This window comes from Cetorhinus maximus, chromosome 2, assembly GCF_964194155.1.
Source record: "Cetorhinus maximus chromosome 2, sCetMax3.hap1.1, whole genome shotgun sequence".
Classification (NCBI taxonomy): domain Eukaryota; kingdom Metazoa; phylum Chordata; class Chondrichthyes; order Lamniformes; family Cetorhinidae; genus Cetorhinus; species Cetorhinus maximus.
The window spans coordinates 31881989-31904776 of NC_135880.1; the positions used below are offsets into that span (position 1 = coordinate 31881989).

General features: G+C 44.1%; 2 protein-coding genes across 2 annotated transcripts in view; both read right to left on the minus strand.

Annotated features, from left to right (window-relative positions):
* The window catches only part of LOC144689937 (ufm1-specific protease 2-like), a 52358-nt gene extending 50346 nt beyond the window's left edge, over window positions 1–2012 (minus strand). The window contains exon 1 of the mRNA XM_078557459.1: window positions 1898–2012. Within this exon, the coding sequence (XP_078413585.1) occupies window positions 1898–2012 (115 nt within the window). The remainder of the gene's footprint in view (window positions 1–1897) is intronic.
* A 12408-nt stretch (window positions 2013–14420) lies between these two features.
* The window catches only part of LOC144689947 (ufm1-specific protease 2-like), an 85545-nt gene continuing 77177 nt past the window's right edge, over window positions 14421–22788 (minus strand). The window contains exon 10 of the mRNA XM_078557472.1: window positions 14421–14613. Coding sequence (XP_078413598.1) covers window positions 14421–14613 — 193 coding nt within the window. The remainder of the gene's footprint in view (window positions 14614–22788) is intronic.

Sequence of the window (22788 nt, forward strand, 5' to 3'; positions counted from 1 at the left end):
TACCACAGGGATCTGTGCTCGGTCCCCTATTATTTGTCATTTATATAAACGACATAGATGACTATGTGGGAGGTAGGATTAGTAAGTTTGCGGATGACACAAAGATTGGCCGGGTGGTTAATAGTGAGGTTGAGTGTCTTGGGCTACAGGAAGATATAGACGGGATGGTCAAATTGGCAGATAAGTGGCAGATGGAATTTAACCCTGAAAAGTGTGAGGTGATACACTTTGGAAGGAGTAATTTGACAAGGAAGTATTCAATGAACGGCATGGCACTAGGAAGTTCTGAGGAACAAAGGGACCTTGGTGTGTGTGTCCATAGATCTCTGAAGGTGGAGGGGTATGTTAGTGGGGTGGTGAACAAGGCATATGGGACACTTGCCTTTATCAATCGAGGCATAGATTACAAAAGTAGGGAGGTCATGTTGGAGTTGTATAGAACCTTGGTGAGGCCATAGCTGGAGTACTGTGTGCAGTTCTGGTTGCCATTATAGGAAGGATGTGATTGCACTGGAGAGGATGCAGAGGAGATTCACCAGGATGTTGCCTGGGATGAGACATTTAAGTTATGAAGAGAGGTTGGATAGACTTGGGTTGTTTTCGTTGGAGCAGAGAAGACTGAGGGGTGACCTGATCGAGGTGTACAAGATTATGAGGGGCATGGACAGGGTGCATAGGGAGCAGATGTTCCCCTTAGTTGAAGGGTCAGTCACAAGGGGGCATAAGTTCAAGGTGAGGGGCAGGAGGTTTAGGGGGGGTGTGAGGAAAAGCATTTTTACATAGAGGTTGGTGATGGTCTGGAATGCGCTGCCTGGGAGGGTGGTGGAGGCGGGTTGCCTCACATCCTTTAAAAAGTACCAGGATGAGCCCTTGGCATGTCATAACATTCAAGGCTATGGGCCAAGTGCTGGTAAATGGGATTACGTAGGTAGGTCAGGTGTTTCTCATGTATTGGTGCAGACTCGATGGGCCGAAGGGCCTCTTCTGCACTGTGATTCTGTGATTTTGTGATAAGGTCAGACGTAGGGATATATGCTGATGATTTAAAATGTTCAGTACCATTCGGAACTCCTTGGACATGGAAGCAGTCTGCGCCTGCGTGCAGCAAGCCCGGACAACATTCAGACTTGGGCATGTTCGTGCTGAATGGCGGAACAGGCTCGAGGATCCCAGTGGCCTACTCCTGCTCCTAATTCATTTGTTTGTTTGTGACATGTAACATTCGAGTAACAAAAGTGCCCTTCTCCAGCAAGAGAGAATCTAACCATCTCCCCTTGACATTCAGTGGCATTATATCGCTGAATCTCCCACTATCAACATCCTTGGGGGCTGCCATTGGCCAGAAACTGAACTGGACCAGTCATATAAATACTGTGGCTACAAGAGCAGGTCAGAGGCTTGGAATTCTGCGCGGGGTAATTCACCTTCTGTTTCTGAAAATCCTGCCCACCATCTACAAGGCATGTCAGGAGTATGACACTTGCCTGGACAAGTGCAGCTCCAACAATACTCAAGTAGTTTTGACACCATCCAGCGCAAAGCAGCCTGCTTGATGGGCACCTCATCCACCACCTTAAACATTTATCCCTTCCGCCAGGCACACACAGGGCACAGTTTGTATCATCTACAAGATTCACATCAGCAATTCGACAAGCCTCCTTCGAAAGCATGTGAGCTAAAAACTTTGAAAAATAGCTAGCCCAAAGGAAATGGATTTTCCCAGAACCTCAAAAATCTGAGGTAAAGATTTTAACAAATTTCTCTCACAGAATTTTAGCACACAAAATCTTATTGCTCAACTGGAGTTAAAAATTCTAACTATTCAAAAAATCCCTATTGAAATAAAAAACAGATTAGTTTAAATATTAAATATGTATCTAATAAGCAATCTACTCACCATCTGTTTTGTTAAGGACTCCTTCCAACTGAACTCCTCCCTTTATTCGAAACAACAAATCTTCAGTATCAAGTGGCAGCTGAAATAAATTGATTGGAATGAAATAATCATCCATCTGTCTAAATAATGTATTAAATCTGCTATGAGTGTTGCACACATTCTTTCTCTATGCATCCATGGGATGTGAGAATCTATTGCATATTACTAATCTTTTTGTTATTTTTTTCAGGGATGTGTGCCTCACTGGCCAGGGCAGCATTTGCTGTGCATCCCTAATTGCCCTTGAAAAGGTGCTGGTTAGCCACTTTCTTGGACTGCTGCAGTCCATCTGGTGCAGGTCCACCAACAGCGCTGTTGAGAAGGGTGTTCCAGGATCCTGCCACAGTGAAGCAATAGTGATATGGTTCCAAATCAGAATGGTTTGGAGGGGAACTTGCAGGTGATGGTTTTCCCAAGCACTGCTGCCCTTATCCTTCCAGGCGTTAGAGGTCACGGATTTGGAAGGTGCTGTCGAAAGAGCCTTGACGAGTTGTTGCGATGCATCTTGTAGATGGTACACACAGTTGTCACTGTGTGTCGGTGGTGGAGGGAGTGAATGTTTAAGTTGGTGGCTGTGGTGCCAATCAAGCAGGCTGCTTTGTGCAGGATGGTGTCGAACTTCTTGAGTGTTGTTGGGAGTCACACTCATCCAGGCAGGTAGAGAGTATTCCTTGTAGATGGTAGACAGGCTTTGAGGAGTCAGGGGGTGAGTTACTCGCCTCAGGATTCCCAGCCTCTGTCCTGGTCGTGTAACCACAGTATTTATATGGCTGATCCAGTTCAGTTTCTGGTCAATGGTCCTCTAGGATATTGATAGTAGGTGATTCGGAGGTGATAATGCCATTGGATGTCAAAAGGTGATGGTTAGATTCTCTTTTGTTGGAGATGGTCATTGCCTAGCATGGTCATTGCTAGGCACTTGTAGGGTGTGAATGTTGCTTGCCGCTTATTAGCTCAAGCCTGAATGTTGTCCAGGTCCTACTGCATATTGGCACAGATTGCTTCAGTATCTGAGGGATTGCGAATGGTACTGAACATTGTGCAAATACCAGCGAATATCCACATTTCTGACCTTATTATGGAAGAAAGGTCATTGATGATGCAGCTGAAGATGGTTGGACCTAGCTCCCTGAGGAACATATGCAGCAGTGTCCAGGGACTGAGATAATTGACCTCCAGAAACCACAATCATCTTCCTTTGTGCCAGGTACCAACCAATGGGGAGTTTTCCCCCTGATATCCATTGACTTCAATTTTGCCAGGGCTCCTTGATACCACACTCAGTTAAATGCTACCTTGATGTCAAGGGCAGTCACCCTTATCTCATCTCTTGAGTTCAGCTCTTTTGTCCATGTTTGGACCAAGGCTGTAATGAGGTCAGGAGCCGAGTGGCCCTGGCGGAACCCAACTGAACATCAGTGAGCAGATTATTGCTGTGTAGGTGCAGCTTGATAGCACTGTTACTGGATGATCCATCCCTTCCATTACTTTGCTGATGGTCGAGAGTGGACTGATGGGTGGTAATTGGCCAGGTTGGACTTATCCTGCTTTTTGTATACAGGACATACCTGGGCAATTTTCCACATTGCTGGGTAGGTACCAGTGCTGTAGCTGTACTGGAAGACCTTGGCAAGGGATGCAGCTAGTTCTGGAGTACATGACTTCAGCACTGTGCTAGGATGTTGTCAGGGCCCATTGCCTTTGCCGTATCCAGTGCGTTCTGCCATTTCTTGTTGTCATATGGAGTGAATTGAATTGGCTGAAGATTAGCATCTGTGATGCTGGGGACCTCAAGAGGAGGCAGAGATGGATCATCCAATTGGCATTCCTGGCCGAAGGTGGTTGCAAATGCTTCAGCCTTGTCTTATTTACACAGGTGTGCTGGGCTCCCCCATTATTTAGGATGGGGATATTTGTGGTATCCCCATTTCCTGTCAGTTGTTTAATTGTCCATCACAATTCACAAATAGATATGGTAGGACTGCAGAGCTTTGATCTGATCTGTTGGTTTGGGATCACCTAGTTCTATCACATGCTGCTTCTGCTGTTTGGCATGTAATTAATCCTGTATTGTAACTTCACCAGGTTGACACCTCATTTTTAGGTATGCCCTCCTGTGCTTTTCATTGAACAATGGTTTAACCTTTGCTCTCGAAGAGGCGATGGTGAACTGTCTTCTCAAACTGTTACACTGTGTGAGGTATTGGTACACTCAGAGTGCTGTAGTTATGGAGTTCCAGCATTTTGACTCACAGAAGATGAAGGAACACTGATATATTTCAAAGTCAGACTGCTGTATGACTTGGAGGAGAACTTGCAAATGGTTTTCCAGTCATCTGTTGCCCTTGTTATTCTAAGCAAGTGGTAACTCTCAAACATTTTTGTCTGTGGACTGCCTGCTGGTCTTGCCCAGCCTGCTTTCACTTGCCACCACAAAAAAACTCTTCAGAATTAATGAGAACTTACTGAAACTATAAATATTTTTGCTGCTTTTTCACTATTAATTGCAATATATTTATGCATATTAATTTATTTTATTAAATACCATAGGTAAATTATTAATTCATGTCAGAAACAAAAGTGTAGACATTTTCATATTATAAACATCAATACTACAAGAGAATACATTTATCTGAATCATTCAAATGTGTGTTATAAAATCATTGCAATAATCTTCTGCAAAATTAACACCCAGCTTACATCTATATTAATCAAACAAAACCAACAGTAACATAAATCTTGCTCATAAAGCTACATTCTTGTTGTTTGCATTTATGATGACTTGTGCCATGTACATAGGAGCTGATCTGGTTGTGCGATGTCATACCGGTGGTGGGAATGAAGATTCTGGCCACTTCCCCTAAGGCTTTGGCTGTGGTGTTACGCATCAGTGACTTGCATTTTGAATCAATCCACGCACCACCTAGGTACCCTCGGGTCCAGTGGTCCGAAGAACACACTTTGAGAACCAATGTTCTAAACTATAGAGGCTGGGAATTTGGGAATTGCTGAGGGTAAGGTTGATATTGAGAGAATGTTTCTACTTCTGGGAGAATCCAAAACTACGTGCCATAAATATAAGATTAGTCACCAATAAATCTATTAGGGAATTCAGAAGCAACTTCCTTACCAGGGACTGGTGAGAAGGTGGAACTTGTTGCCACAAGTAATAGTTGAAGTGAATGGTATAGATGCATTTAAGGAGAAGCTAGATAAACACATGAGGAAGAGAAGAATGGAAGGCTATACTGATAAAATTAGATGAAGGGGATTGGAAGGAGGCTTGCAGGGAGAGTAAACACAGGAATTGATCAGTTGGGATGATTGGTCTGTTTCTATATTGCAAATTCTATGTAATCACACAGATGTTAACTATCTAAGTAGTTAAAATGCAATGTAAAGCAAAAACAGTCAGCTCAGTTTAGGTGAATTGTATGGGACAGGGCTCAATGAGATAGATTCTGTTTGGGTAAACTCAGTGATGTTATATGTTAATTAACCCAGGGACTGTTACTGCAATACCAAAACTTTATGCTGTTGCAAGGCCATTGGTTGGTTCAAACCCAGTGCGAATGCTAGATGGTGGTCAGAGAATTCCTGTCATTGGATTCCATGTAAATAAGGCCTTTCCAAAATCCATGTCTCAAATTGGGAAAAAGGAGTTATCCAGTCCACTGTTCAGAGAGAAAAGAGAAAATTCACACAGGGGCACATAATACATTCAGTGGCCTGCAGACAGAGTAAACAGACTCAATGGCATAGTGATATTGTCACTGGACAAATAATCCAAAGACCCAGGATAATGCTCTGGGGACCCGGGTTCAAATCCCACCATGGTGGAATTTGAAAGTCTAATGACCATGAAATAGTCAATTGTTGTAAAAACCTATCTGGTTCACTAATAGCATTTAGAGAAGGAATTCTGTCTGGTCTGGCAACAGCCTGACATAGTCATCCTCATGGAATCATATCTTACAGATCATATCCCATCACCAGCTGTGGACAGGTCCAACAGAGGTAGTGGCACAATAGTATATAGTCGGGAGGGAGTTGCCCTGGGAGACCTCAACATTGACTCTAGACCCCATGAAGTCGTCAAGGAAACCTCCTGCTGATTACCATGTACTGCCCAGTACTCCTCCATGTGAAACACCATTTGGAGGAAGCACTGAAGGTGGCAAGGGCACAGAATATACTCAGGGTGGGGGACTTCAATTTCCATTGCCAAGAGTGGCTCAGTAGCTGGCCAAGTCCTAAAAGGTATAGCTGCTAGACTGGGTCTACAGCAGGTGGTGAGGGAACCAACAAGAGGGAAAAACATAACTTGACCTCATCCTCACCAAACTGCCTGCTGCAGACGCACCTGTCCCTGACAGTATCGGTAGGAGTGACCACCGCACAGTCATTTGTGGAGACAAAATCCATTGTGTTGTGTGGCCCTACCACTGTGCTAAATGGGATAGATTTCGAACAGATCTAGCAACTCCAGAGCAACCATGCTGTGGGCCATCAGCAGTAGCAAAATTGTACTTGAACACAATCTGTAACCTCATGACTCAGCATTCACATCAAGCTAGGGGATCAACCCTAATTCAGTGCAGGGTGCAGGAGGGCATGCCAGGAGCAGCACCAAGCATTCCTAAAAATGAGGTGTCAGCCTGGTGAAGCTATAATACAGGACTACTTCTGTGCCAAGCAGCAAGTGATAGATAGAACTAAGCAATCCCACAACAAACAGATCAGATCTAAGCTCTGCAGTCCTGCCACATCCAGTTGTGAATGGTGGTGGACAACTAAACAACAAATATCCCAATGATGGTGGAGCCCATCACATCAATGAAAAAGATAAGGCTGAAGCACTTGCTACAATCTTCAGCCAGATGAATGATCCATCTCGGCCTTCTCCGGAGGTCCCCAGCATCACAGACGCCAGTCTTCAGTCAATTCAATTCACTCCATGCAATATCAAGAAACGGCTGAAGGCACTGGATACTGCAAAGGCTATGGGCTCTGAAATATTCCGACAATAGTACTGAAGACTTGAGCTCCTGAACTTGCTGCGCCCGTAGCCAAGCTGTTCCAGTACAGCTACAACACTGGCATCTACCCGGCTATGTGGATAATTGCCCAGTTATGTCCTGTACACAAAAAGCAGGACAAATCCAACCAGGCCAATTACAGCCTGATCAGTCTACTCTCAATCATCAGTAAAGTAATGGAAGGGGATATCGAGAGTAATATCAAGCAGTACTTGCTTAGCAACAGCCTGCTCATTGACACCCAGTATGGGTTCTGCCAGGGCCACTCAGCCCCTGACCTCATTATAGCCTTGGTTCAAACATGGACAAAAGAGCTGAACTCCTGAGGTGGAGTGAGGGTGACTGCTATTGACATCAAGGCTGTATTTGACCGAGTGTGGCATCAAGGAGCCTGAGTCAATGGGAATAAGGGGAAAACTCTCCACTAGTTGGGGGTCATACCTAGCACAAAGGAAGATGGTTGTAGTTGTTGGAGGTCAGTCATCTCAGCTCCAGAACATCACTGCAGGATGCACTCCTTGCTTGCCTGGAAGAATGCGGCTCCCACAACACTCAAGAATCTTGACACCGTCCAGGACAAAGTAGCCCGCTTGATTGGCACCACATTCACAAACATTCACTCCCTCCATCACCGACGCACAGTAGCAGCACTGTGTGCCATCTAGCAGATGCACTGCAGGAATTCATCAAGGCTCCTTAGACAGCACCTTCCAAACTGATGGCCTCTACCACCTAGAAGGACAAGCGCAGAGATAGATGGGAATACCACCGTCTGGAAGTTCCCCTCCAAGTCACTAACCATCCTGACTTGGAAATATATCGCCGTTCCTTCACTGTCGCTGGGTCAAAATCCTGGAACTCCCTTCTTAACAGCACTGTGGGTGTGGCTACACCACATGGACTGCAGCTTTTCAAGAAGGCAGCTCACCACCACCTTCTCAAGGGCAATAAATGCTGGCCTAGCCAGCAAAGCCCACATCCTATGAATGAATAAAAAAGAAGTGTAATAACAATCGGAAATGCTGGAAATACACCTGATGATCACAAAGCTGAAACAATCAGCTGTAACGTCCAACTGACATCGAAAAGTGCTGGAAAGCAGGATTTCGAAGAAATAAATATCTGCTTGCCTGGTGTTGAAAATTATGTTGACACTTCCGTTCGCCGGAGCTGCTTGGGGCCTGCCTCGAAAGGCTCCTCACAGGCCCCAGCGAAGCGAAGCTCCAGCGAATACAAGGAGGCCAAACACCCTTTTTTACGGCGCTTGCTGCTGTAAAGCAGGTAAGTTTAAAGGGCCAAGGAAATTGATAGGCCAGGGGGAAGGTAAGTGGATAGGATTGGTGAGGGGGGAGGCAGGGGAGTCGGTTGGAGGTCCAGGGAGTTGAGGGAGTCGGTCCGACATCCAGTGGGGGGGTCCCAAGGTTGGGGGTGGAGGTCAGCCGGAGGTCTGGGGGGTCGTGGGAGGTTCAGAGGTCTGGGGTGGTTGTGGGGGAGGTTCCAAGCTCCGGGGGTGGTTCCAAGGTCCGGGGGTTGTGGAGGGGGTGGGAGGTCTGTGGGGAGTGGGAGGGGCGGTCTGAGGTCAGGGGCAGAGGTCAGTCATAGGTCTGATGGGATGGGGGTGACAGTGGGTCTGGAAGTCTATGTGGAGGTAGTAGGGTTCCTAGGCCCCTGTGGGTGGGGAGGTCAGAGATCGGGGAGGTGGGCGTGTCAGAGGGGGTTGGGGTGTTAGAGGTCGGGGTTGGGGGTGTCGGAGGTCGGGAGGGGGTTGCAAGGGTGGGTGGTGTAGGGAGAATCCCTTGGGGTCGGTCTTGGTCTTTGCAATAGGTATCCAGAAGTTAGAAGAGGTTTTAATTCTTCTAACTTATTCTGAGTAACAATTGGTGTAACCCTGTTAAAACCTTCCAAAGTTTGCGATTTAAACCACATTCTCGGATGGTTCCCAGCACAGTGCAGTTGTCCAAGGAAGTGTGCACTTCTGGGCAATTGCCATGCAAACCCTTACCTGGGAACTTCGCAGAGGGATTCCCAGTGCATCTTTGGGATACCCCTCCAAATCCGATGCTGGGGAGCTCGGAAGATACAGGCTATTAACTGTTTTTCTCTCCACAGATGCTGCCTGACCTGCTGAGTATTTCCAGCATTTCCCGCCTGCTTTTATTCCAGATTTCCAGCAACAGCGGTGTGTACTCTTGTGACAAAATGTTCCCTCTTGTTATTCCTTGACACTATCATATATGTAAATATTGCATTTTTTTGACATTCTGAACTGTAGTGGACCTGAGATCCACTGATGGGAGCAACCAGTAACACAGCCTGAGAACATTATACTGTAATAACCCAAAGACATGACATCAAATTTAGGACAAAAACTGTTTCAGATTTCCAGCATTTGCAGTATTTTGCTTTTATATCAAACTTAGGATCGGTTTCAGAATTTCTGCCTTAAAAGGAAGATTAGAATTTGAATGGGCTTCAGGCTTGTAAACCTAAACCCTTCTATGCCAACTAAAAACTTTGCTCTCCCACATCACCCATCAGCTAGGGTATTTGGGACAAATAGCTTGATTCTCGTCAGGTTGCCATGATGGGTGGATTGTATTTTTTCCCAAATGAATGAGAAGATGAGTTGAACAGTTTTCCGGTTCATATTTATCATGGTCTTAATGCCCATCTTTGTATTATCTCCAGGGTTAAAAGAGTTAAATTACAACGACACATTGCATATACTAGGCTTATTTATATCCCCTGAAGTATAGAAGTTTGAGTGAGCTGATTGATGTGTTTAACATGGTTAAGAGATTTAATAGGATATATAGCGAGAAACTATTTCCTCTGGTGAGGGAGACTACAACAAGGGGCATAAACTTAAAATTAGAGTTAGTCACTTCAAGACTGATGTCACTTCTTCACATAAAGGATAGTGGAAATCTGGAACTATCTCTCCCATCAAGCTGTTGAGTCTGAGTTCATTTGAATAGGAGAGCAGACTTGAGGGCAGAATTAATTACTCCTGTCTCTATGTTCCTAATATGCTTCCCTGATTACATAACCTTAACTGCAATATAAACTACACAGGCATAATTAAACAATGTCTTCCATAGTCTCTCCCTCAACCTATCATTGACTATCTAGTCTCCTGTGGCATTGCTCATGGGCAGTCTGGGTACAACTCATTTGATTTTGGTAACACACTTGGCCTGTTCTTTAAAGCTACAGTATATTAGTAACAGGAAGACCTTAAATCATTCAGAAGGCAATAAAAAACTAACTGCTTTTTGGGGTGCTTGTAACTTTCCAACTCCAAGGCAAATTGACAGACATGCACTTCTACACAGCAAAATGTGACTCCAGTTTTGATAACTTTCATTTTTTTTATTCATTTGTGGGACGTGGGCATTGCTGGATAGAGCAGCATTTATTTCCCATCCCTAATTGCCCTTGTTCAGAGGGCATTTAAGATTCAGCCACATTGCTGTGGACCTGGAGTCACACGTAGGCCAGACCAGGGAAGGACAGCAGATTTCCTTCCCTAAAGGACATTAGTGAACCAGATGGGTTTTTACAACAATCAGCAATGATTTCATGGTCATCATCAGACTTCCAGATTTTTATAGAACTCAAATTTCTCCATTTGCCATGGTGGGGTTCAAACCCAGGACTCCAGAGCATCACCCTGAGTCTCTGGATTACTAGTCCAGCAACAATACCACTACGCCATCACCACCATCATTACCAATCTTTGTATTACTTTCATGGTCAGCATTTTTCTTCTGGGCCTTTACCTTCAAGTTAGCCCTGCTGTGTTGTTCTATGAGTTTTGAGACTCACCATTTTTTTTCTACTGTTCACGATCCAGAGGCCGCCCTCTGCACAAAAAGCCTTTCGAGTCTCACTGTTCCAGTTGGCCAGGTAAAAGAGACACACCCTTAGTTACCATGACAACCATTCACAGTTGCCAAGGTGGACATCTTTGTGAGGGGCAACAATAATGAGGCCAGTTCTGACCAATCAGAAACCTGACCCAATCTAATTATGCAATAAATAAACACATGCAGTAATAAAATCAGGGATTTGGTGGCAGAATATCATTTGTGGAGATGTTAATATACAAAATTAGGGCTCATGGCATCAGACATTATATATTAAGCATAGATAGAGGATTGGTTCACAGACAGGATGCAGAGAGTAGGGATAAATGGGGTACTTTCAAGTTGGAAGGCTATGCCTAATGGAGTGCCACAACGATCTGTATTTGGGCTGCAGTTATTTACAATGTATATTAATACCTTAGATGAAGAGACAGAGACTAATGAATGCATCTAAGCTTGCTGAGGATACAACGCTAGGAGCTAATGCTAGGCTGCAAAGAAATATAGGCAGGTCAAGTGAATGAGAAACAAGGTGGCAGATGGAAGCAGAGCCTTTGAATATTTTTAAGGCAGAGCTGGATAGATTCTTGATAAGCGAGGGGGTGAAAGGTTATTGGAGTAGGGGGGAACGTGGAGTTGAAGTCACAATCAGATCAACCATGATCTTATTGAATCGTGGAGCAGGCTTGAGAGGCCAAGTTGCTGACTCCTGATCCTAATTTGTATGTTCGTATGTTTCTGCCAAGACACGCACCATCCTGACTTGGAACTTAATTGCCATTCCTTCATTGATGCTGGGTCAAGATCCTGGAATTCCCTTCCTAACAGCACTGTGGGTGAACCTCCATTACAGGGGCTTCAGCAGTTCAAGAAGGTGGCTCACCAATGCCTTTTCAAGGGCAATTAGGTATGGGCAACAATGCTGGCCTAGTTAGCGATCCCCATGTCCTGTGAAAAAACAAAAAAATCCAAGCGATATCAAGAAATGGCTGAAAGCACTGGATGCAGCAAAAGCTATGGGCCCTGACTATATTCCAGCTGTAGCTCTGAAGACTTTTGCTCCAGAACTAGCCTCCCCCACTTGCTAAGCAGTTCCTGTATACACAACACAAGAAAACAAGAAGTAGGAGCAGGAGTAGACATATGGTCCGTTGAGCCTTCTCCGCCATTCAATATGGTCATGGTTGATCTTGGGCTTTATTCCTCTGATACTGAAGCAATCCATGCCTGCATACAAGCAAGACCTGGAAATATTCATACTTGCATTGATAATTGGCAAGTAACATTTGCACCTCACAAGTGCCAGGCAATGTCCAACTCCAACAAGAGAGAATCTAACTGTCTCCCATTGACATTCAATGGCACTACCATTGCTGAATCCTATGCCATCAATTTTCTGAGGGTTAAATTTGACCAGAAACTTAACTAGGCTAGCTATGTAAACACTGTGGTTACAAGAGCAGGTCAGAAGCTGGGAATTTTGCAGCGAGTAATTCATCTCCTGACTCCCTAACACTTGTGCACCATCTTCAAGGTACAAATCAGGACTGTGATGGAATACTTACCAGGAGGAGTGCAGTTCCAGCAACACTTGAGAAGTTAACCACAGGCAGCATAAAGCAGCCTGCTTGATTAGCACACCGTCCACACACTACCTTAACAGTTACTGGGTCAAAAACCTGAAACTCCCTACAGTGTATCTATACAACATGGACTGCAACAGTGAAGCCGGAGGCTCACCACCACCTCCTCAAGGGCAAAGGAAGGGAAACAACTACTCAACTTGCCAGCGGCACCAACATTTCTTTCTATTCTTTCATGGGATGTGAGCAAATGATGGGATGATGTCACAATCAGACTTCTCCTCATGCTACCGGAATAGATACAGTTCGCCCATGTTAATGGCCAGTCCAACATAGGATGAGGTGCAGTAAGTACAGGAAGTGGTTGGCAAAGCAGCCCACAGCATTTTATGCTTTCGCTGGTGCCAGCAGTATGGAGCCCAAATAGAAAGTACACACTACACTTTCTTTACTCCTTAAATCATTTTCCCTCGCTCACTAATATATCCAGATGTAGTTTTAATGTTCAAGAGTTGTGTTAATTAAGATTTCTTCAGCCTGTATTGACTTCTACCTCATCAATACAGACATAAAAGGGGGGAATTTTAACCCAAGAAAATGAATGGGTTTGGTCTGGCGGGTTAAAAGTCTGACAAGAATCAGATTTCCAACCCAAGCCCACTTCAACCCACCCACTTTCGGCTTTACCTGAGGACAAAAGATGGGTAGGTGGCCAACCCGTTCTAGGGAGGCAGATTAAATATGGAGCTGTGGACCTTATTCAGCTTTTTAACTTTAGAAACACAGAAAATAGGAGCAGGAGTAGGCCATTCGGCCCCTCGAGCCTGCTCCGACATTCATTATGATCATGGCTCTAGTCAACCTGGTTTCCTGAACATTGGAAAAACCAGCAGCTACATCCTGATACACCATGTGACAGATCCAGGAGCTGAATGTCTTTATACCTACATCCTGGATACAACATCTCTGCCTAAGGAAACCCCAGCAATCAGACACCAGCCCACCTCTCTTAAATCACCAGACACCCCAATCCCCTCCCTGTCTCCAATCTGAACAAGTCACTGCCACCCTCTCCTCCTCCCCACTCACCATTCCTTCAGTCACCATAGGCAGAAGATCAAAACTCTTCATGCTGGCCTCCAATCCCTGCCTCCCCCTCCCCATTTCTCTTCCAAGGCCATTCACCTCCATTCCCTTCCTCTGATTTCTCCCTCCTGCCCTTTCCTCCACCAAGGACTCAGATCACCCTCCACTCCAAACCTGGGACCAGCAGCCTACCTGATCGACCTCTCCCAACCCCCCCTACCTCCACCGATCAACCATCCAGAATCGAACCAGCTCACAACCCATTCCATAACTGCCCCACCCCATCCCCCCAACACCCTCACCCAGCCATCCTGCAGCCTTCACCAACCAGCTACCCCACCCCCCCCACCCCACCCCACCGACTGGAAGCCAAGCCTGTTAATGCCAGATGAGGAATCAATTAGTGATGTCAGTGTGTGGAGAAATCACAACTTCTGGATTCCTTGCACATTTCTGAACCTGTAACCCCAACTCCCGGCAGGTCAGGCAAGTGAACATTCAGTCCATAGTTTTTGCTCGGTATCTAGATAATTGTCTTCTTATTGGTACACTTGTGTAAGTTTGTATTATTGGACAAAGTCTGTTGTAGGTGCTTTTATAATATCTAAATCCAGAGGTATCAACATTAATTCCTCCATCCATCTTTAAAGTGGGTGAGATTTCTTAAATTTCTGTCGTTTCCTCAATTCCATGGATTTAAGATTATTAAAATAATCAGATTGAATGACAAACACTTCCAGTAGTTATTAAAGAAACCATTGTGAAAGTCAACCAACTGCTTTCCAATGAGCCTCTGTGACCTTTACAGTTTGACTATCCCGCATATGAAGTAATAAAGTAATGAAGATATATTTAGCTGCTGTTTTTATTGTAGTGTGCGAAGCACATGTACTCAACACTCAGGTTCTCATTTGGTCTGAAGCACACTAAGATTGTAAGAGTCCTGTGCATCTGAAAATTCTGTTTCTTTTCCAGCCACGGCTCGATAAAGCGCATGAATGCAGGTAATGGTAGCTTTAAACACCCTCCGGCCGCTGAGGCAGGAATAAGCTATAAACCTCCATTTCACCCCAGAACTCTTCTCCTTTCCATGTGACAGCCTGAAATGCACAAGATAGAAGGATTATTTAGAACAAATGTGAATTCCAGTAGTAGAATCATTCTGTTTATGTTTGAGATGAACAATTTTAAACCAAATGTGGAGCGGAGAAAAAGCGTGGGTGGGGGGGGTGGGAAGGGGGTTGCTCCATGGAGGAGGCAGCTCCTTGATTGGTTGAAAAAGATTGCTGCATAATTGGTTTACGCCCACCAGTTTTTTTGCCAGCCCCCACAGGCACACAACACTCAACATGTCCCTGTTGTGATCCCAGCTGAGATTATCCCTGGACAAGCCAGATCCCTGAGTGGAACCCAGCTTGATAGATCCTAACTCATATTTGTTTGTTTAGATACATGGAGAATAGCTACTGAACAGAGTTACAGGAGTCAGCTGATGAACTCTTAACAAAAGAATAAAACATTTATTAAACAAGAAAAGGTGAACTATACCGCAATACTCCTTCACCCACCACTATACCTTTACAGATATATACAGGTTTGTATGGATAACACAAGTTACAAAAGCTATCTTATACTCTAATGTCCACAGTAAGTACACAGCCCATGTACCAATAGGCACCCTGTGGTCAGACACACCACATTTTGAAACCAAGTGACAGATACCACCTCAAACAGATGATATGAATCTCTCCTCAACTCCCCGCAGATGCTTGTCACACCATGAGCCAATCAGTCTCACTGAACTCCGTCTTTCATGCAAGGGTTTCCAATTTCCACTCTCCAAGGTCGCGCTTTGGAATCTTCTCTCCAACTGACATTTTCTTTCAGACGCCTTCCGCAAGGGTTCACCTCCTAGGTTTTGAACTCTCCTTCCGATGTTCCTTTTCCCTGGGTCACCACATGCATTCAAGCTGTCTTCCACATACTCTCTCTTACCGACTGAGCTGTCAATAGCATACCACTGCTTCACATGCCCATTGAAGAGCCTTCAGTTGTCTCTTTGGACCTTCTTGCCTCTTGCAAGCTGTTCTCACTTTAAGTCTGCTTTCTGCAGCTTTTATCTCTTTAAATCTGAAGCTTGGAGCCTTTCTTTCTGCCCCTCTCTCTTAATTTCATTGAAAGGACCTTTTCCAGGTTCCTGTCCTTCTTTTGACTAGAAGGTCTGCTTGGGACTTTCCCCTCTTCCACTCCCCTGAATTTTTGGGGTTTTTATTTAGCTTGGGGCTGGCTTTCTGTTCCATTTGCTCCAGTCCCTCCTGGCAGCTACTTTCAACAAACTTTAGCTTTGGACTCGCTATCTTTCCCTTCCAAGTTGCTTCCCTGGCAGCGATCTTCAAAACCAGCTGAACTCCAACAGGTTCCAAAACAAACTGCTGTTTCTCTTCTTCTACGTGTGTCTGTGGGAGGGACCTGCCTCACTGGACCCTGTTCCTAGGCAACAGCGCTGTTTTTTCTACTCTTGTTTGCTTAACTTCTTAAGTCATAAACTCTCATTAGAAATGCGGGCTCCCTTTTAAAGTCAAAATAAAACTCAATTTGACATTTTCTTCAAACACAGATACAGAAATACAAATCAAGCTTAAACTTTAAAGCTAAAACTCATTCCTAACACCGACAAATACCAATATAACTTATTTAAAGAGTCTCTATTTCCTAACAGTCCCAACAAAAGAAACGTGCACACAAAAGCATGAATAAAGACCTGGCCAAGAGCTACAAGAGCTGGATCTGGCCCTTTCTTGAACATCACTTACTTAGCAATTCTGCTTTAAAGTACAAGGTTTAGTTGACAAACAGATCCTGAGAACAATGGGAAAGATTTTCATAAGCAATATCCAAGATGACAAAAATGCTGTTACTGCAGGGGACCGTTAGGCAAATGGGTCTAGCATCATGAATAACCCCTTAGCAGTGGAGATGCAATTAGCAAAGTCATCTTGCCATCAAGGAAAAAGGCCCCTGATAAAGCATCCAGGCATAGAAAACTGTTGCAAGTGTTTGGCGTGCACATGCAAATTCCCAGACTGCCGGCATATGTGGATCGGCATCAAAAGAGGCATCCAGGGCTCATGCCAGAAACAGGCGTCTGGTCCTTTGCAGATGCAAAGGAGGGGCCCAAAGCCTGTTTGATCCCTTTATTATTAACTAAGTTTGCTCTCATCGCACTGGCTGGCTATGTTCAGAAAAATTGGGTTACATGTGCTCTAAGGGTGCCTGCAAAGTTAAGTATTTTAAAAATACTTAACTGAATGTGGAGCTAGGAAGTGCCTTGATATTCCTCTCTCCCAGTTATGTCCCTTTCTCATGGCCTTTCCCCTGTTGCATTTTTAAAATGATATGAAAGCATCAATCACTCATAAGAGATTGGGTAAACACATGTGGGATTATTCATTTAGCCTAGGCACCTAGGCACATGGACATAAAGCTTGAAGGCACATCAGCAGAGCTGTCTGTGTGTGTTCTGCTTATAAGCAAAATTGAAATTAAAACTGGATTGCATGACACACTTCTTTTCTAGTGATGTCATGCTGCAATCCCTTAAAGGTATTTTACAACATTATCTTTCTTTTAAAAGATATTCCCTGCCCTCTAATAAAGTATAACTATTTACTATACTTTTCATGTTTAGTTGCTATTACATAAGTGTATAGAACAGATGAATCTATGAGTCTCTAAAGTATAGAAGCATTCTGCTGGTACGCCTAGGTCTTGTAATGGTAATCCTGTCTGGAGGTGTCTTTAATTCCTCACAGTGATATGTGGAGGATTGTCACTCTTTGGATGTTGTTCCTAGTTTCATTTGGGATCTTGTCCTAGATGCAATAGTTGTGGAGCTGGAATAGATCTGATTTGTCCTCAGCTACGCCTCAATTGGGGCTGCGTCACCATTTTACATGGGCGGGCTAAATAAGGCCCGCTCAGCGTGACTCGTGCCCAGAAGCGTTGAGTGTTCCCTGTGTGGGTGGGGGGGGATTCCCTGAGTTGGGGCCTGTGCTCTTTCGCACGTGCGCGTGAAAGAGCGCAGAAATTTCCCTGAGGCACAGAGCGATTAAGTTATAAATGAAAGTTTTTATTAAAGACAGAGAAAAATTATTTAGGCATGTCCCCTCATGTGGCAGCGTCACATGAGCCGGGACATGTTTATCAAATGTTTGAAATTTTAAAATTTATTTTATAAACCCTTCATGAAACCTCATCCCACCTTAAGGTTGGACGGGCAGCATTATTAACTACTTTAATTACTTTCTTAATGGCCTTAATAGGCCTTTGACACTTCGGCGGGCACACCCGCCAAACTGAAAATCTAAATGATGCGCAGTGACATAGGGACACCCGCCAGATGTCGCCACATGTCATTTTACGCGTCGCTGAGTGGGCCCCGCCCCCACTTGCCGACCTAAGAATTCTTCCCTATGTCCCTATTAATAAAGTTCCTGATAATATATGCTTTATTAACTGCTCTCTCCAACTGTCCTGCCACCTTCAATAATCTATCCACATCCAAGTCTTTCTGCTCCTGCACCCGCTTCAGAATTTCAGCCCTTATTTTATATTGTCTGTCCATGTTCTTCCTACCAAAATGCATCACCTCACACTTCTCTGCATTGAACTTCATCTGCCACCTATCTTCCCACTCCACCAACTTGTCTATGTCCTCTTGAAGCTTGACATCGTCCTCCTTGTAGTTCACAACACTCCCAAGCTTCATATCATCCACAAACTTTGAAATTCTCCCCTGCACACCAAGATTTAGATCATTATTATATATCAGGAAAAGCAAGGGTCCCAATACCGACCCCTGGGGATCTCCATTCCAAACGCTCCTCCTGCCTGAAAAATATCCATTAACCATTACTCCCTGCTTCCTATTTTTCAGCCAATTTTGTATCCATGTTGCTACTGTCCCTTTCCTTCCATGAGCAATAACTTTTCTAAAAAGTCTGTTGTGTGGCACTGTCAAATGTCTTTTGAGAGTCCATGTACACCATATCAACAGCATTACCCGCATCGACCTTTTCTGTTACCTCTTCAAAAAAAACCAGCAAGTTAGTTAAACATGATTTCCCCTTTAGAAATCCATGCTGGCTCTTCCTTATCAACCCATATTTTTCTATGTGACTATTAATTCTATCCCGAATAATTGTTTCTAGAATCTTGCCCACCACAGAAGCTAAACTGACTGGTCTATAATTTCTGGGCTGATCCTTACAACTTTTTTGAACAAGGTGCAATGTTTGCAATTCTCTAGTCCTCTGGCAACACCCCCAAGTCTAGGGAAAACTAAAAGATTATGGCCAGTGCCCCTGCAATTTCTACTCTCACTTCCTCCAATATCCTTGGATGCATCTCATCCAGTCCCGGTGCCTTGTCAACTTTATGTACCGACACTCTATTTAACACTTCCTCCTTGTCAATTTTGAACCCTTCTAGTGACAGAATTTCATCTTATTCTTCTAAACTCCAGCAGATACAAGGCTAGCCTGTCCGACCTTTCATCATAAGACAACCCACACGTTCCAGGTATTAGTCTAGTAAACGTTCTCTGAACTGCTTCCAAAGCATTTACATCCTTCCTTAAATAAGGAGACCAATACGATACACAGTACTCCAGATGTAGTCTCACCGATGCCCTGTATAACTAAAGCATAACCTCCCTACTTTTATAGTCAATTCCCCTTGCAATAAGTGATAACATTCTATTAGCTTTCCTAATCACTTGCTGTATCTGCATACTAAGCTTTTGCAATTCATGCACTAGGATACCCAGATCCTCTGCACCTCAGGGCTCTGCAGTCTCTCACCATTTAGATAATATGCTTCCTTAATAATCTTCCTGCCAAAATAGACAACTTCATATTTTCCCACATGATATTCCATTTGCCAGATTTTTGCCTACTCACTTAACTTATCTACCTCCCGCTATAGCCCTCTTATGTCCTCTTCACAACTTACTTTCCTACCTATTTTGTGTCATCAACAAATTTAGCAACCATACCTTCGGTCCCTTCATCCAAGTCATTTAAATAAATTGTTAGAAAGTTGAGGTCCCAGCACTGATCCCTGTGGCACCATTTGTTACATCTTGCCAACTCTCTCTATTTCCTGTGGCTAGCCAATCTACTATGTTGACTTTGCCTGATTACCTTGAATTTTTCTAAGTGCCTTGTTATAGCAAGTTTAATAATAGCTTCTAACATTTCCCCTATGACAGATGTTAAGCTAACTGGCCTGTAGTTTCCAGCTTTCTATCTCCCTTTCTTTTTGAATAATGGAGTTACATTTGCTATTTTGCAGTCTAATGAAACCTTCCCCAGAATCTAGGGCCAGGGTTTTACATTGTCCGGGCGGGCTCAGCCGGAGCGAGCGGGGGCAGTCATGGAGCCGACCACTGCCCACAATCGGCTCCACACTGCGATTTCACGCAGACAGGCCAATCACGAGTGGTGAAGTCCTGCCTGTGCAGGTGGGGGGAGGAAGGAGAGCCAGGCCTTGCGTGCAGTTTGCACATGTGTGCGAGAGAGCACGTCGATCTCTCTGAGGCACGGAGCTGCCGGCTGCGTGCCCACTGGCCGAATGTAAAATTCTGCCCTAGGGTATTTTGGAAAATTAGAACCAAGGCATAAGCTATCTGACTAGCCACTTGTTTTAAGACCCTAGGATGAAGTCCATCATGTCCCGGGGACTTGTCAGCCTTCAGCTGCAACAATTTGCTAGGCACCACTTCCCTGTTGATTGTAATTTTCTTGAGTTTCCCCCTTCCTTCCATTTCCTGATTTACGCCTACTTCTGGGATGTTATTTGCATCCTCTGTAGTGAAGACTGATGCAAAATACCTGTGCCATCTTCTTATTTCCATTATTAATTCCCCAGGCTCACTTTCTACAGGACCAACACTCATTCTGTAAACACCTTAATTTTTTTTAAAGCAACAGAAACATTTACTATCTGTCTTTATATTTCTAGCAAGCTTTCACTCGTACTCTAATTTTTTCATCCTTATTAATCTTTCAGTCATTTTTTGCTATTTTTTATATTCTGTTGTGAGAATTGATTTTTTTTATACTTTGGGGGAATATTGTATTATTCTGTAAAGAAGGCTGGGTGTCTGTGTCTGTGCGTGTGTGATTTAATTAAGCTAGGCAGAGTTGATAGGAGCCAGGTTGTCTGGAAGTTTGGAAACATGGAAAGATTAAAGGTGTTAAGTTTGAGGTACAAGTAAATAGGTTAGATCTAACATTTGCATTTTTAGATAAGTTGAGAGGTTGTTTGAATTTCAAAAGGGAATCTGTGGTTGTAAGGAAAATGTTTGCATCTTGCAGGAGTCCATAGGTAAATAGTAGCAGGGATATCATATTTTTATTGACCCCAAAATCAAAGGCAAGATGGGAATATGAGAGATTTCATATTTGGAAGGGTTTGAGTTTGAGTTTCAAAAGGGTATGAGAACAATGGGACTGAGATGAAACAGCGAAAGATATGTTAGTATTACTGTGGCCAGCTGGTTTTTAGCTATTGAGCTGGATAATTGTTGAGCTGTTAGGCTGGAGTTGACTGGAGATTGCTGGAGCTGTTTGAACTGTTAAGGAGTCTTGGGCTGCAGCAAACAGTTTTATTCTGAAGTGGATTCCATAGCAAAGTGGAAGAGGACACAGGTCATGTGGTGAACCTTTATTAAAGCTAAAGGAGTTGCCTTGTGTGATATTACTGGATTCCATATTTAAACATATTTGTCTCCTATCACTACCATTCTTTGCTCCCCCCACTTGAATGGCACCCTTCACCATGGTGCTATGGTCAGTCTGCTTATCCACCTTGTAGTCTTCCTTCTCATCCACAGGTAGCAAGGACCTCATACCTGTTGGACAAAGTCAGGGGCTGAAGCTCCTACACCACTACATGCTGGTTCCCCTTGCCTGCCTGACTTGCAGTCACATCCTCCTGTCCCTGACCACTGACCAACTCTAAATTTTTGTCTAACGTAAGGGGGGTGATTGTCTCCTGGAACAAAGTGTCCAAGTAACTCTCCCCCTCCCTGATGCCCAGCAAAGTCCGCAAATCAGACTCCAGCTCAGCAACTCAGAACCAAAGTTGCCTAAGTTGCAGACACTTTCTGCAGATATGGTTGTCCACAATTACACTGCAGATTCCCACATGCCGCATTTATGGCATACCACCAACCCTGCAATTTCTGTTCAACCTTATTTATTTAATTAGTCAATTAGTTAATAATTTACACAGATAAAGTAATAGAAAGTTGCACTTACCTACCTTGCAGACAAGGAAACTGACCAACCACTGGAGATTGAAGAAAAGTAGAAAAAGGAGCACCTCTTTGCCCCTCTGCCTCGAATTCCCATCTGAACCAAATTCCCAACTCCGCACTCAATCTACGTCTCACTCAGTCTGGTGTCCATGTGCCCCTTTCTGCCCCAAAGTGTGTTTCAGTAATACTGATGATGAAACTACTGAATTGTTGTAAAAACCCCATCTGGTTCACTAATAAACTTTGGGGAAGGAAATCTGCTATTTTGGCCGAGTCTAGCCTACATGTGTCTTCAAGCACAGCAATGTGGTTGACTCTTAACTGCCCTCTAAAACGGCCTGGCAAGCCACTCAGATGTATCAAAGTGATACAGAAAAGTTGCAGTTCAAGAAGGTGACTCGCCACCACCTTCTCAAGGCCAATATGGATGGGCAATAAATGCTGGCCTTGCCAGCCACACTGACATCCTACGAATGAATAAACAAAATAATTCTTATTTTGATTTCAGTGGGAAAGCCCTCTATAAATTCATATAAAATTAGAAAAATAACTTTTTTTGATTTGTTTGTGGGATGTGGGTGTCAATGGCTAGGCCAGCATCTATTGCCCATCCCCAATTGCTCTTGCTCAAAGGGCATTTTTAAGAGTCAACAATGGTTTCATGGTCATCATTAGATTTTTAATTCCAGGTATTTATTGATTTCAAATTCCACCATCTGCTGTGGTGGGATTTGAACCCAGGCTCTCAGAGCATTAACCCTAAATCTCGAGATTACTAGTCCAGTAATAATGCCACTAACACCACTGCACTCCTGCTTGACCCTTTTCCTCCACATACCTTATCGGTTATATTGACCAAGTCATCACTCCCTGTGTACATTGGATCTAAGATGAGGATTTGTGTTGCCATCGGGTCTTCATTCCTTGCTATCCCCAACAAAACGTGTGCACT